We start from the raw sequence: 16,518 nt of genomic DNA, 5'->3' as shown, positions 1-16,518 counted from the left end.
TTGCAACCTCGGGCAGGATTCGCCTCCGCCCCCGCAGCGGAGCCGATGACCCGGGGCCAGGAATGAGGGTGGGGAATTACCCTAATGTGACAGCAGAGGAAAGGAGACCTTCCCAATCCTCCCTCCCTCACCTCCCACCCCATTCACTCAGCTGCAAGTGGTGGGAGCCCGAATTCTCCTTTTACAGGCCACCCTGGCTCTCCCTTGCGTCCCTAGCACTTAGCAGTTGGAGGAGGCGGGGCTGGGGACCCTCAGAGAAGGCGGTGAAAGGAGAGGCCTTCACAGGCCTCACCCCACAGCGAGGCCCAGCCCAGCGGCCCTTGGCAGTGCCCCAGGCTCAGGTGTGCCCCTCGGCAGGGAAGGCCTGGCTGGGCCTCTCTCCTGCCACTCTCTGTGGGATGAAGGGCAGAGCAAACGCGCCCCAGTCTCGCTGGTCCCACCTGGACTCTCCACCTGCCAGCGCTTCTCAAACCAGCAGCACCTGATGTAAAAGGAGCGGGAGGGCGCGGGGAGGGGAGGAAGGAGGGGGCCGCGGCTCAAGGACTAACCAGAGGTCCCCTCGACAATTCCTTCGGGTCTCCATTGTTTTCTTCAGAAACCTTGAGAATTTTGCTTTCCACTCCCTAGTACCTCAGTGTTGGTTTTCCTAGAACCTGATTCCTTCCCCTCCTGCCACGAAGGGTGGGAATAAACCTGACTGCAGAGAGGGTACCATTCCTTTCTAGCCGTGGCATCCCTCACGCCCTGGCACAGCCCCTGTCCCACAGACACCCTCCTCCCTCCATACAAGCCAGCCTTTCCTTCCTCTCTTCCCAGATCTTACCCTGCACCGCGTCACCAAAGTCCTCTGAACCCCGACCTCCACTGTGCATCACGGTCATTTGTTTCTCTGGCTGCCTCGGCCTCCACAGTGGCCTCCCGCGAGGGCGGGGCCGCAGACTGCCTCTCATTGTGCCCCCGGCCCTCAGCACAGGCCTAGCCCTTAGGTGGATCATGCAGGGGAGGGATGAGAGAATGAATGAATGAATGAATGGGAAGGGTGGCGGCCTCTCGGGGGCTGTGGTCGGCCTCCCAGAGGTGTTCCCATCCTAATCCGAAAACCTGCAAATATGCTGCCTTATAAGGCAAAAGGAACCTTGCGGGTGTGTTTAAGTTAAAGATGCAGCGATGGGAAGAAATTCCGCTGTGGACCACAGCTTCAGCCTGGGCCTGAACGTTCTGCAGGCCCTTCCTGATGGCCTGGCTTGCCGATTTCAGACCCGTCTGGACAGCTCCCACAGCTGCAGGACCCAGGTCCTTACCATCGGTCCACCCATCACTCAGTATTGTCCACTGAAATAGAGCACACCCTGAAAGGTGAGAATTATGTTATATTCTGTGACCTTACTGAGACCACAGCCCGGGAGGCAGCCTCTCCGGTAGCTCTGAGGGACTATTGCAAAGAAGTAAAGGAGGAGCCAGGATATAGGAGTTTTTGCTGAAAACAAATGAACAACAAACGAACAACAAAAAACACATGTAGTCGAACATCAAAAGATTACTGCTAACCAGAAACTTACGGTTTCCAAAGGGGAAGGGGCATGGAGGGATAGGCTAGGAGTTTGGGATTAACATATACCCAGTACTATATATAAAATAAAAATCAACAAGGACCTACAGTATAGCACAGGGAACTCTACTCAGTATTTTGTAATAAACTATAAGGGAAAAGAATCTGAAAAAGAATATATATATATATATTCTTTTTATATACGTAAATGAATCACTGTGCTGTATATCTGAAACAATATATATATATATATATATATATAATATTTTTTTATTTATTTGTTTGCACCAGGTCTTAGTTGTGGCATGCATGTGGGATCTAGTTCCATGACCAGGGATCGAACCCAGGCCCCCTGCATTGGGGAGCACAGTCTTATCCACTGCGGCACCAGGGAAGTCCCACTGACACAATGTTGTAAATCAACTCTAATAAAAAAAATCCATGAACACAAAAGCCAGAAATTTCTGTGTTCGCTTTCTGTCTGTGGTCCCCTTGGGATGGTGGAGGCCTTTGGTGAAATGCTCCTAGGGGCAACATGGAGGGATAAAGAAATATAAGAGCAAGAGAGATCACACCTGATGGTATGTCACAGCATCTCCCATCTATACACTAACAACAGGCATTTAGAGAGACAGAGGATGAGGTCAGGGCTGGGTCAATAAACTTGGCTCCCTGATCATGGGATTGTTGGGCAAATAAAAAGGTTTTAGTTTCCTATTAAGGTTTTTTAAAACTACTGCAGTGGAAATTGATCTAGAGAGATGAACACAAAAGGTGACATTTATTCTGTGATTTTTTGAAATAATTTTTGAACAGGGGTACTTGAAGTTTTGTGACAACTCGAGCCAAGAGGGAGAATTTAGAGATGAAAATTACAGGTTTTGAATACAAGAGGGTTTAAGGGTTTCTCTTCCTCCAGGAAAATGGCATAGTCCAGTCAACAGACCAAAACAAGAGTCAGCGAGAACAGCCCAGTTTCCCCACTTTTATCTTTTTATCTCACTCTCTTTTTCCCTCTAACAAGGTGCCTCTGCACCTTGGCCCTGCACGTGTCCCTGGTCCCTGCACAGCTCAGGGGGTGGGGGGCGTGGAGTCCAGCCCTACTGCAGACTCTCATAGATGCCGGTGAGCACCTCCAACTTCTTCTCCAGCTCCCGGGCCTGCTGCCTCAGCTTTTCAGCCGACTCCGTCTTTGCCCCTTCATGCAAGTGCTTTGCCTCTTTCACCAGGGAGGCCACTTCCATCAGAAGGGAGAGACCTGCATTGGCCACACCCTGAATCCGGGCCTCTTTGGTCATTGCCAGTGTCGTGCCTCCAAAGGCTTTCTGCACCTGCTTGCCACGTTTGGCTGAGACTTGCCCGGTGGTCGTGAAGCGCTTAGCACTGGCTGCTAAACCAGGGTTGCCTTTGGCCACCTTGATGGCACGGAAGTTGTTCTCAATGTCTTGCATGGCTTGGAAGAATTTCTCTACAGAGGAAGTAAACTGGTCTATGCTGTTAGATACAACCCCCTCAAACACCTCCTCTTTGTTGTCGGCAGTTGACGTATAGCGACTGGCTTCAGTTTCTAATGCCAGCGTGCTTACACGTTCCACGATGCTGGTGGATACACCGGTCACAGCAGCCGCTGCTCCCAGCCCTAACCCAGTGGCAAAGAGTGCCAGACTCGTCCCCGCTGTCACGGGTGCCAGAGACAGACCAAGGATGGTCAGGACACCAGACACAGTGCCAGCAGATTTGGCTGCCACATGGGAGATGGTGCAGTCCCTGTGGAGCTTGTCAGCTTTGTCTGCGAGAGCATAGAGCTTTGTTATGCCCTCCTCAAGCTCCTCCTTCACCCAAGGATACTCCTCCAAAAACCTCTCCCTGTCCAGCTGGTCTTCTTGGAGTGTGTCTTGATCGCCCACGGCCAAGTCTGTTTTCAGCTCATTCAGACATTCATTTAGTACTTCTGCCTCTTCTCTGTAACAATGAAGGTCAAGGGATTAGAAAGATAGCTTGTCCATAAAATAGGCTCAACAAGATCTATCCTACATAAATTATAGAGATTTTATTATAAATCAAATAGAAAAGAATTTTACAAATGTAAATTTTTTTTCAACATTAAACATGTTTTGTACCTTGTAGATGCTCCATATACCTATTCAGTCATGGAATAAATTAAAAAAGGTCATTTTAGGATACTCTCTTTTTTTCTTTCTATCCTTATCTTTATTTTAAAAAATTTTTTTTAACATTTTTATTGAAGTATAATTGCTTTACAGTGTTGTGTTAGTTTCTGCTGTATAACAAAGTGAATCAGTTATATGCGTATGTATACCCCCATATCCCCTTCCTCTTGCATCTTCCTTCAACCCTCCCTGTCCCACCCCTCTAGGTGGTCACAAAGCATCGAGCTGATATCCCTGTGCTATGCAGCTGCTTCCCACTGGCTATCTATTTTACATTTGGCAGTGTGTATATGTCCATACCATTCTCTCACCTTGTCCCAGGTTACCCTTCCCACTCCCCGTATCCTCAAGTCCATTCTCTACGTCTGCGTCTTTATTCCTGTCCTGCCCCTAGGTTCATCAGAACCTTTTTTTTTTTATATTCCATAAATATGAGTTAGCGTACGGTACTTGTTTTTCTCTTTCTGACTTATTTCACTCTGTATGACAGTCTCTAGGTCCATCCACCTCACTACAAATAACCCAATTTTGTTTCTTTTCATGGCTGAGGAATATTCCACTGTATACATGTGCCACATCTTCTTTATCCATTCATCTGTGGACAAGGACACTCTCAAGATAGGGATTTTGCCTCTCTGCCTCATGGGCCAGCAGGATCCTGCAGTGTTGGTACACTTCCTAAGATGGGGAATAAAAGGGCTCCAGCCAGAATCCCCGGGAACGCAAACTGATGGTGTCAGGGTTTTCTGACTTGTCCTAAATAGAGTCCTGCTTGGGCCTCATCTCTAGGAAAAAGGCTCTTTGGCCCCATCTCTTCCCAGCAAGCTTTTTAAAAGTTAATATTAATTGAGCACCTACTATGTGTCAGCCATCATGCCAAGCACTTTGCATACATTTTCTCAATTTCCTCACAATAAAATTGAACAGATGAAGAAACTAAGGCAGAGAGAAGTTCAGTAACTTGTCCAAGGTCGTAACATGCCCCTTCCTTTCCACTTCTCAACCTGAGGCTCTTCCCTGCCAGCAAATGACAAGGAGTAAACATTCCCCACGGAAACTTGAGAAGGAACATCCTCGACCCCAAGCACAGGGTCCTGCCCGGAAGAGGTGTGTCTGCCAGGAGGAAACGAGCCTGGGGCATGGGGATGTGGGTGACGTTTCTGCTGCATCCCTGCAGGTTACCTGGGCAAATCAGCCTCAGCCACAAATCTCTTCCAGCCTTTGTCTTCAGTGAGCAGGTGTTGCACTTTTTCCCTGCTCACTCTCTCCCGGAAATACTTAATGACATCTTATTCTTTTTCCTGCTTCACTGAGGGAGAAAGGAACCCAGGGCTTACATGGAGGGAACCCACAGCACTAACTTTGCAGGCAGTTGGATAGAGCCCGGGTCTTGTTGCTGAGATGAGGACCTCCGGGAGGCCTCACTCCGATTAATATTCCCTGGGGTCTGAGGTTCTCTGTTAGTCCAGCAGTTTGTACTCGGAGGTCCCACCACAGGAGCTCAGACCCGATCTCTGGCCTGGGAACCAAGATCTCACAAGCTTTGTGGTGTGGTTAAAAAAAAAAATAAAAGAAAAATAAAAGAAAAAAGGAGTAGTACAATGTCAAAGAATCAAAAACAAAATAAAAATAGAAAGATAAAAAATACATTAGGAAAAATAAAACTATAATTGAAACAAGTGCAACAAGGTAAAATAAAACCACAACAGAAAAAAGAAAAAAAAAGGGGGGGGAACAAGCCAAAAGGAGAGAACAATAACAAAGTATAAAGAATAAAATTAGAAAAATAAAAGATTTATTAGGAAAAATAAAAATATAAAAGAATCATCAACAATGAATCAACAAGGTAAAACAGAACCCTAATCTAATAGAGGAAAGGAAAAAAAGTCTTGGCTCTGGGGGCGGAGTTTAGGCAGGGGTGGAACTTAGGCAGGGGTGGGGTTTAGGGTGGGTCGGGAAGTGGGGGGGGTGACGTTTGAGCGTGGGGCGGGGCCTAGTGGGAGGGGATATACTATGCATATAGCTGATTCACTTTGTTATACAGCAGAAATTAACACAACATTGTAAATCTATTATACTCCAAAAAAGATGTTAAAGGAAAAAAGAAAAAAAAAATAGAAAACAGTATTTAAAACATCACAAAAATGTAAACCCTCTGATTTTTTTAAAAAATCTAAAGTAAATTTATTTATGTGCAAGTCCTGGCTTTCCAATTTTGATTATTTTGGAAACTTTTTAAAATTGAAGTACAGCTCATATACAATATTAAATAATTTATAGGTGTAAAATACAGTGATTCAAAAATTTTTAGGTTTGTATTTCATTTATAGTCATTATAAAATAATTTTTATCTTTTAAAATAAAACACTTTAAATATGAGAAGTAAATGTACTTGTTAACCAATATAAAAATTAAATTACACTGCTAGAAGTTGGGAGGTGAAGTCACTGAAGGGAGGGGGAAGATTAATACTTCATTTTTCAAAGTGGGGAGTCAAGAAGTACAGGCTCGGGCTTCCCTGGTGGCGCAGTGGTTGAGAGTCCGCCTGCCGATGCAGGGGACACGGGTTCGTGCCCCGGTCCGGGAAGATCCCACATGCCGCGGAGCGGCTGGGCCCGTGAGCCCTGGCCGCTGAGCCTGTGCGTCTGGCGCAACAGAAGAGGCCACAACAGTGAGAGGCCCGCGTACCGCAAAAAAAAAAAGAAGTACTGGCTCCATTTGAGGGCCTAAGAAATGAAGGTGTAAATAAAGTGCTTACAACTACAAAGTTTTCTATTAGAGGATATAAAACTAGTGATATAATGATACTAGGAGAAGGTAGGGAGAAAAAGTAGGAAAATGAATGAAATCATTATCTTTCCTGGTAAAGTAAATAAATAATATCAAAATTTTTAAATCAAGAAAAAGAAAAAGACAATCCCTAATATCTATTAGCTATTGTGGTTGATGACTCCCCACTTTGTACCAGGCACCATTCTAAGTGCCTGGTATGCCTTCACTCACTTTTAGTTCTCACAACGACCCTGTAAGGAAGGAAACTGAAGCTCAGAGAGGTTAAGTAATTTACTCAAAGCACCCAGCTTGCGCTAGGGCAGGAATTCAAGTCCAGGTTCCTGTCTCCAGAGCTCACACTACTCCTCTCTCTCCCAACGTAATAATATCATTTAGAGAGATCAATTAACTGTCTAAAGAAAAAGCTCTTCCTTGGGAGGTAATGAGCAGAGTCCTCTGTATGAATTGGTTTGTTTTAACCATATGCACTTATTACTTTGTATTTTTTTTAACTCTAAGAAAGCAGAAGTCACTTTAGTAGGTAAGCCACAAGAATGGGTTGGTTTCAGGCACCACCACCTTAAGGATGATGGAAGCAGTTGGATCAAGTGCCAGTAAGAAATGAGCCTGAGGTGTCCTGATGTGACAACGGTCAGTATAGGAGACACGTTCGTGTTGATGAAACCAAGTTCTCTAAGAAAATTTGGAGGCCCAGCGCCAAAGCCTCCTGTCGCTGCTTCCTTCCCCCAATTCCTCTCCACGATCTCCCGGAATGTCGCACTTTCCTGGTCGTGGTTCCATTTGTGTGGAGTTTCTTCAGCTCTGAGCACCCCTCAGGGGCCCTGTCTGTTCTCTGCTGCACCTTCTGCTCTAGGGTTTCCGGGTCGCCTCCGCCCTCCTGGGAACAGCCTGGCTAAAATACAAGGTGTGGGACCCGTTAGGGGGACATGAAACAACCAGCTTCTCCATGACACAGCACAACCCCTGTTTCACCTGCGTGAAATTAGAAAGGAAGGGAGGGGGAAGGGGGAATAGAAAGAGGAAGAGGTGGAGGAGAAACAAAAAGCTTCTAATCAATGAAGGATTTAATCCCAAAGGGATCTGATGTAACCAGAAAGAAAAAACTACAAAGGTACTAAAAGAAACATTGAATATAATGTTGATTTATGGGAACCTTTCTAATTCACACAGAAATCCCACAAGCTATAAAAGAAGTTCTGATCTATTTGACCTCTTGAAAATTAAAAATTGTGAAGGACACCGTAAACCAGGTCAGAAAACAATCAGAGACCATCAGGCACAGTTTGCAACGATTACAGTAGACAAAGTCAATATCCCCAACACACAGAGAGCCTACAAATCCACAGGAAAAGGCTGAAACCAGTTTTTAAAAAATGGGTAAGAGATACGAACAAACAATTCCAGGGGAGGTGACTTGCCCAGGGTCACAGAGCTCTCGGTAGGCAGAGTGGAGGCCAACAGCAGACCTTGTGACACAGGTATGTCAGGGGTGGGGAATGTGATTTTAATAACCCAAAAGTTTCTACGTGTGTCTCTGCCTGTATAAACGTATAGATCTGAGCTCACGCCCTACCCCCCCGCCCCCCGCTATAGTCACATGTGATAAAAGAATGTTCACATATTGAGATATAGGGAGGTGATTCTGGCTTATACTAAAACATTTGTTTTGGCCTATCAAACATATACCATACATCGATTTTAGTTATTAAAGAAGACAGAAGTAAAGAATGTCCCCGTTAAAAATAAAGATGAAATGCCTCCCTTCCTGGGAAGCCAGTGCAGTATTCCTTCCATGTTAGGATTTCCTTCCTAGGTTCCAAGGCCATACTGACTTGCTGTGTACATGCTGTTCTGTATTTTGTGAAACCTTGAAGAAAACTATCCCTGACTCGTCTGATGGTCTTTGTTTTGACAAGACGTAAACCTGTGCTGAAAACCATGCTTCTCCAGAGCGGTGACTCACAGTTATTGAGAGGCTGTCTTCTGGGCTAGAGGCCTCAGTTAGTGCAAAGAAAATCCTTTTCTACTCCTATTAAACATTTTTTATTCATTAATTTCTTTGACACAGGTGTACAATTTGACTTTTCATCTCAAGGTAGCACAACAGCAAACACGGTGCAGGCCTCTGCAGCCAGGTCATCCCACTTCCTCAGCGGGGCCATCTTCCCCGCACAGGGCCACCCGTCACCCACATCCTGAGCAGTGGGCCCGGTGAGCACCTGAAGACAAAGCCCTGCATCCCCCTGCTTGGTCTCCTGGCCCTCCCCTCTCAGGCCTCAGTATCTCCCCAGGGCCTGGTACTGAGCAGGCACTCAGAGACAGGGTGGGTGAACAAACCTTGATTCCTTGTATCTCCGAAGAAATCCTTGAGCCCCTTCAGCGTCACCACAGCGCCCTGGGGGCTGCTTCAAGGTGGCCAGGCCACAGGAGGAGAGGTTCTGACATTCATACCCTCCTCCACCCACTCTGCTTCCTCCAAATTTCCCGAAGGACTGAGTAACCCCCAACACCCGCCTTCCTCCTGAGGTCACCCACCACTCATGTCTCATGTCTCACCACTGCATTTCGAGCTGAGCTCACCTGAGCAGGTGTCGCCCTCCCTCTGCACTGTTTAGGGGCCCAGGGGGCGGGAGGAAGCTGTCAGACAAAGCTGCCTCCAAATCCAGGCTCTGCCCCTGCTTCACCTGCCACCTCGGGCCCATGACCTCATCTCTCTGAGCTTCGATCTCCCTTCTTCTGTAAATCAGTGACAGTCATACTTTTCTCAGACAGTTGTCCCGAGGATGGGGAGATGGATAGGGATCCTACACCGCCCTGCTTACCCAGGAATCTTCCTCTGGCCGAGTGTGAACAAGATCCAGTTGTTCTCAGCTGTGCAGATACAGCCACTAGCTGTGTGTCTCTGCAATAACCACACACACCCGCTGGGCCCAGATATAAATGGAGAAGCAAAAAGGAAAGTGAAAGCCCTCACCTCTGAGTCACTCAGGTCAAACAAACACTCTGCCCACTAGGCCTCACCCTGGGCTATTCTCAGAGAACCCTGACGCTGACCCCCATAGAGAAACAAGTCCAGCCCTGACATTCCAGGTCCTACTGGGCAAGGCACATCTTGCCTCGGGCTCCTTGAAGGAAGACCTTCCACCAACAGACTGTGAGGCCCTTGGCAAATCACTGCCCCCACACCATGGGCTTCTTCCACGCTCCCTCTGCCCTTTGCACCCGCCCACACTCGCCAGCCTGCCTGCCTTATTTACCTTCATGCCTCCAGCACTCGATACGGTCCCAGAACGTACCAGATGCTCACTGCATACTGGGTGTATTGCTGCTGCTGTGTGCCACGCTCACACGGGTTCTAGGCATTTGCCCACCCAGGAACTTCTGCCAGGGACACCTGCTCCTGCCAACTTGAAAAATCATGCTCATCTTCCAAAGCCTAAATCTGGCATCACCTCCTCTGAGAAGCCCTCCAGGACCCTCCCCTGCAGAGTCCACTGTGCCCTGCTCTGCTCCCATGGTACCCTAGAGAGGGGCCTAAGTTCACCCCTCAGCCACTCTGGCCACGACCCCCCTGCTCCTTTTGATCAAGTCTCTAGACGTGGCCCTGATGACAGGAACAGCACCAGTGCCTCTGGGTCCTAGTGACCCACACGAGGAGGCCCAGCCTTGGTGGTCAAGGCCATTTGGATGGATGCAAAGTTTGTGGGAAGGGCTGAGAGCACGACGCTCTTTTCTCCCCTGGCTTATTTGCATTTGACAACAGATCTCTCCTTTCCAAACGGAAGACTTTTACAGGAAGGCCAGTGACCTGGCAACTCAGGAAAGTCTACAACAGAAAGCCAGTCCTGTTTTCTGTTTGGTTCCTGAGCAAAGAGCCACCGTGGATGGAGGGCTGAATGTGTGTGTCAGGTGCTGTGCTGGCACCATCCACACACTTCCTGTTTAATCTCCCATTAGCTCTAAGAAGTGTTGGCTCCATTTTACAGGTAAAGAAATGGAGAAGAAAAGGTCCCACAGCCTGTAAGTGGTGCAGCTGGACTGCTGGTGGACTTTTCTGCTTTGCCCCAAGCAGAAGTGGCTGGAGTGGGCCTTCTATCAGGGCTGCTTCGTCCTAGGAAATGTCCCTGGGGCGTCGTGGCCAGCTCCTCCCAGCTTTTGAGGGAGGGACTGAGGAGTGATGGGTGTTATCCCATGAGGACCACACACACTGTAAGTCTGGTCTTACAATCACCTGTAACATATGCCAGGTATATAATGTGATTTTGCAGATAAGGAATCCGAGGGGAGGGGAGAGGCTGGAGCTTTCTTCCACCAAATCAGGGGAGGGCCAAAGACTCAAACCAAGGTTGACATTTGACATTCGACACTTGCAAACACTGCTCCTTGCTTAATGTTATTTTTTGTCATTGTTTTCTGTAAACTTCCTTCCTCCTGATTCTTTTCCCTTTCACTAGCATGACTTTAGCCAAACAAAACCACTGTGAGATGCAGAACTGGATTAAACATCCATATGAGCTGTAGCCAGGTTGACGTAAACGTCCTCAATGCAGAATGGTCGCCGAACATTAGTGACCTCCATAAAGACAGGCTCGTGGTAGAGCAACTAGACAGGGGCTGTAGACTCAAATCGAGGTGAGGATTAAGCATCTCTTCACTCCAGGGTCATAAGTTGAGACCACCTCATTTGGAGACCCTAAAGATCTAGTGACTATAAGATCGGCCTCAGTGTGACCCCCAACATCACAAGAGAAGTCCCCCAGGATGGCTACAGCTCCAGGGTCGAGGCCTTGGCTAAAAGCTTTGGTCCACAGCAATTTCAGCCCACAGTGATGGCGATGCCAACTCAGGGAGGAAGTAACCAGAAAGTTGCGTAGGAAGGTGCCTGGCAGACGTCACCAGCGTCGCCTGGTGGAGCCTGGAAAGGTCAGAGCCAGAGGCACAGGGCCACGGCCCCCAGGAGCCCTGCCCACCCAATCTCTCCATACCCGGGGGGAGGTGCAAATGGCTCCCACATGCTGGACAGCAGGAGGTGTGTGTCCAGAACCGCGACCCACCTGCCCATTGTCATTTTCTTATACGGACAGTGAGAGTGGATAGGGAGCTTTAGACTGAGCATGTGACCATGGGGGCTTCTGGGTCCTGCGAGTGGCTGGCACAGACGGGCACCAGGCGCAGAGCACAGGAGATCACACTCCACGCAGACAGCATCTGGTGACCTCAGGGGAACTGGTCTCAGCCACTGGCTGCCGGGTCGCCAGCGTCATCCACTGGACAATCCTACTGGTCTTTCCTCGGGTGGGAAAATTGGGCCCTGAGGGAGTTAACAGTTGTCAGCCTCTGGAAGGTTTAGAACTAAGTATAAAGAGGACCAATAAAATCAAGCCCACTTGGGCTTCCCTGGTGGCGCAGTGGTTGAGAGTCCGCCTGCCGATGCAGGGGACGCGGGCTCGTGCCCCGGTCCGGGAAGATCCCACATGCCGCGGAGCCGCTGAACGGCTCCAACCCCAAAAAAAAAAAAAAAAAAAAAAAAACTCAAGCCCACTCTTTTAATATTTTTATGTTGAAATCAAGACAAGTGTGTTTCATTTTAACGTACGTATTGTCAGCTACAAATTGGCACCCGCCGTTGGCGCCTGCCGTCTGCCTCTTCAAGGTTTAAATCATGAGCCGCTGCGGCTGCTGACCATCAACACCCCTGAAAGCTCAGGGTGGAGGTCAGGAATGAGGCCCTCTGTGCTCTGGGGAAACCTGGCAGAACAGGTCTTCAGATAGTTAGATATTTTCGGGAGATTTTATGAGCCCAATCCTTGCATCTCCTCATATCTAGAAAAGCACTAAAATCCTTCATGGTGACATATGCGGCTCGTGACTAGCAGAAACCTTCTGCAAAAAATACGTGCTCGATTGCATGTATTCCCCCTTCACTAAAATCACATATATGCTGACCTTCCCCCCGCCTCTTTGGAGCAGTTTCTCAGAGCTCTCTGAAACGCTGTCTCCTGGGCTGCAGTCCTCATTTCGCCCCGGATGAAACTTAACTCACAGGTCTCACGTTGTGCCTTTTTTTCAGCCGACAGTATAATGTTTAAGAGAATTGGACACATTCTCAGAGTTAACAACAGATTTTGGGTCCTAATTTAAAACAGGTAATTGAGTAATTGATTTGGATTAGACGTTCGAAGTTGAAAGGCGCTCTGCTAAGTGTCAACACTAAGTACTTTGCAGACAACCTTTACCCGGGAGAGAGGAAATACCTCAAGTTCAGCAGATCCCAAAACAGGAGGGGCGAGGAGTGGCGTGTGAGCGTGGAGGCGGGGCTGTGATGGAGGCGGGGCTGTGAGAGCCACACCACCAGACATCCTGGGGCACGTGCCAGGCGGCACCACCAACTTCTATCCTCCTGGCACTCAGGCAACCAGGGAGATCCTGGTCTGGTCTCACTGTTGTGCTAAAATATGGCCTTAAAAATAACAGCATCTAGCCGCTGTGGAAAACAGTATGAGTAGTGCCTCAGAAACTTAAATGTATAATTACCACGTGATCGGCCATTCCACTTCCGGCTATAGACCAAAACTAATTGAAAGCAGAGTCTAGAAGACATATTGGTACATTCCTGTTCATAGCAACATTATTCACGATAGCCCAAATGTGAAGCCACCCAAGCTTCCATCAGTGGATGATAGGACAAGAAAAATGTGGTGTATACCTACAATGGAATAGTACTGACATTGAAAAAGGACATTCGGACATGTGCTATAACATGATGAAATTTGAGGACATTATGCTAAGTGAAATACGTCAGTCACAAAAGGATAAGTACCATATGGTTCTGCTTCTATGAGGCACCTAGAGAAGTCAAATTCATAGAGACAGAAAGTAAAATGCTGGCTGCCAGGGGCTGTGGAGGGGGGAAGGGGCGTTAGAGTTTAATGAGTGCGGAGTTTCAGTTTTGCCAGACGTAAAACGTTCCGCGATTTGGATGGTTACGCTGTTTGCACAGCAATGTGAATGCACTTACTGCCATTGAACGGTGCACTTAAAAATGTTTAAATGGTAAATTTTATGTTTTGTCTATTTTATTCCAATTAAACATTAAAAATAAAACATCCTTGGGACTTCCCTGGTGGCGCAGTGGTTGAGAATCCGCCTGCCAATGCAGGGGACACGGGTTTGAGCCCTGGTCTGGGAAGATCCCACATGCCGCGGAGCAACTAAGCCCGTGCGCCACCACTACTGAGCCTGCGCTCTAGAGCCCGTGAGCCACAACTACTGAGCCCAGGTGCCACAACTACTGAAGCCCATGCGCCCTGGAGCCCGTGCTCCACAACAAGAGAAGCCACTGCAATGAGAAACCCGTGCAACACAATGAAGAGTAGCCTCCCGCTCTCCGCAACTAGAGAAAGCCCGTGTGCAGCCCAAAATAAATAAATAAATTTATTTAAAAAAATATATATATATATCATGTCTCCTTACTCCAGCCATTTTATATATATATATATATATCATGATGGCTGGAGTAAGGAGACATGAGGAAATACAGGTGTTTCCTGCTACCTGAATATAGAGTGTTTCTACGAAACCTTTAGCAAACCAAGATGCCATAGATGTGGATGTAGGCCTTTCATCAAAGTTTACTGGCCGAGGATGATCTATTGGAAAGCAAGGGATGCCCGTAAACAGAAACGTTCAGAAATGTGACAGCACTACCTATCCGAAAGAGCTTTTCGTCGAGATGGACTAGGAAAACAAATGGAATTACTCGACCGCAGGTGGAACTGGGGTTGTGCTGTGTCATGGAGAAGCTGGTTGTTTCATGTCCCCCTAACGGGTCCCACACCTCGTATTTTAGCCAGGCTGTGCCCGGGAGGGCGGAGGCGGCTCCGGAGGTCCTTGAGTGGACAGAAGCCCATGGGTGCCTATGTGGGTGGGCAAGATGCGGCTGGAAAGTGTATCTGTTTAAGGTGACAGTTCACTCCGATATTCTGCTTGAACCCTGTCATCATCCCTACCTTTCTTAGAGAGCCTTAGTTTTATAAACACGAATGTTTCTGCTACACTGACAGTTGTAACGTCAGGACACCTCAGGCTTATTTCTCGTTAGCACTTGATCCAGCTGCTTCCATCATCTTTAAGGTGGTGGGTTACCAACTACTCTAAAGGGACTTCTGCTGTCCTAGAGTTAAAACAATCCAAAATAATAAGTGCATATCTTTAAAACAAATCGATTCACACAGTAGGTTCTGCTCAGCCCTTCCCAGGGAAAACTACTTTAAGTTTTTTGCTTTTTCTTTAGGCCGTTAATCAATGTGTTAAAATAACTTCTTACATTGGGAGAGAGGACAGTGTGAGAGTACACTGGAGACAGGAACCTGGACTTGAATTCTGGCTCTGCCACTAGCTGGGTGCTTTGAGTAAATTACTTAACCTCTCTGAGCTCCAGTTTCCTTGCTTCCGGGGTCATTGTGAGAACTAAAAGTGAGTGAATGCATACCAGGTGCTTAGAATGGTGCCTGATGCAAAGTGGGGAGTCATCAACCACAGTAGCTAATAAACATTAGGTACTCCATTTTTCATATTATTTATTTACTTCCTTCCAGGAAAGATAATAATTTCACTTACTTTTATACTACTTCTTATACCGCTCCCCAATACCGTTACATCACTAGGGCCGAACAAAGTTTCAGGAGCCCTGCACGTCATTGACACTGGATCGTTATTAATTATTACCCATTAGTAAACACTAGTGCTCCCAACCTCACGTAATTTCTAGAGTATTCCCTTCTTATCTTTTTTTCTATATTTGGTTTTATTGCTTCACTTCTATAACTTTGCAGATGGCTGTCTCCTGTCTGATTATCTTCTCCTTGTGCCACAACAGGAGAGCAGGACTCTGACTGGGCTTGGAGGCAGCTGACGGGAGATGAGTAACTTTGCTTAACTAGCGGCCAGCAGAGCCCAGGAGACAGAGAACCTCTCTGGGTTAAGTCCACTGTGGCACTGGTGGCCGTCCCAGGGGAAGCCACCAGAGAACTCGCCCCTCGCTGTTCCCTGCAGCCACTGCTCACTCATGATCAAGCCCACAGTCTGTTTTCTCTTTCCCAAGGGTGAAGCGATACCTCCTTCCAGCCTGACACAGGCGGGCGAGCTGAAGGGAAGACTCTGAGACCCCAGCTGCCGCCACCATGAGCACAGTAACCTTCTGCTACTTAGGTAGTCAGCTGCCTCTTCTCTGGCTGCTTCCTACTTGTGACCTAGAATTGAGGGTGGTACCTCCAGGCTGAGTTAACCAACAGAGGAATCAAGAACCAAGAACGGGATGGATAAGCATCCTTGAGCCACCACGAGGGGCCAGGAGGAGCTCCCCAAACCCAGGGGTCTGTCCCCACAGCCTCCTTCCCGGCCCCGCCCCCCCCCGCCCCCCCAGGGAGCCAGGACCAAGATGCTCACTTCCTCACCCCGTAGTCCTGCACCGCCATCCAGCAAGTGACTCAGAAGTGAGGACAGGACAGCCCATGGGGAGTGGGGGGGCAGCAGATGGGAATCCCGGAGGCCGGGCCAGGTGGGGAAAGGAGGTCCACCAGCATCCCTGGAGGCTTCTCCTGGCCTCTCCCTTTGTCCCAGCAACGCCCCCTGCTCCTAGACACTGGGGCGGTACCACAGAGCCTGTTGCCTTCAGCTCTCGCCCTGCTGCCAGCCCAGCCGCTCTGTGAGGCTCATTGGACCCTGAACTGAGCCCCAGCCTGGCCTTTGCCACCTCCCACCTGTGTGACCTGGAGCCCCTTACCTGACCTCACTTGTAAAATGAGAATAATATTTCCCTATGTTGTTTTGAGGATCAAATGTAATGTGTGTTCGTGGCGTGGGCCAACGCCTGCCACACAGCAGGTCCTGCCTAAGTGTGGTTGCTGTCCCCTCTACCTGGAATTTGTTAGTTTCAGGTTGAAACCTCCCCTCCCCCAGACTTCTCACCCCCTCCCCACCCGCCCCCCCCACCCCGCAACTCCC

General features: G+C 48.2%; 1 protein-coding gene across 1 annotated transcript; it reads right to left on the bottom strand.

Annotated features, from left to right (window-relative positions):
* Nucleotides 1-2,311: 2,311 nt before the first annotated feature.
* Nucleotides 2,312-9,423, bottom strand: LOC112398778 (apolipoprotein L3-like). The gene is made up of 3 exons (XM_024743506.1): nucleotides 9,336-9,423; nucleotides 7,194-7,405; nucleotides 2,312-3,515 (listed from the first exon to the last, which is right to left on the bottom strand). Exons 2-3 carry the CDS (start codon nucleotides 7,291-7,293, stop codon nucleotides 2,650-2,652), a joined length of 966 nt encoding a protein of 321 aa, XP_024599274.1. The 5' UTR covers nucleotides 7,294-7,405; nucleotides 9,336-9,423; the 3' UTR covers nucleotides 2,312-2,649.
* Nucleotides 9,424-16,518: the final 7,095 nt, after the last annotated feature.

The sequence above is a fragment of the Neophocaena asiaeorientalis genome, unplaced genomic scaffold (assembly GCF_003031525.2).
Source record: "Neophocaena asiaeorientalis asiaeorientalis breed wild unplaced genomic scaffold, Neophocaena_asiaeorientalis_V1.1 scaffold332, whole genome shotgun sequence".
Taxonomy (NCBI): domain Eukaryota; kingdom Metazoa; phylum Chordata; class Mammalia; order Artiodactyla; family Phocoenidae; genus Neophocaena; species Neophocaena asiaeorientalis.
The sequence above is the reverse complement of the archived record's forward strand: the minus strand, read 5'-3'. Positions and strand labels throughout refer to the sequence as shown.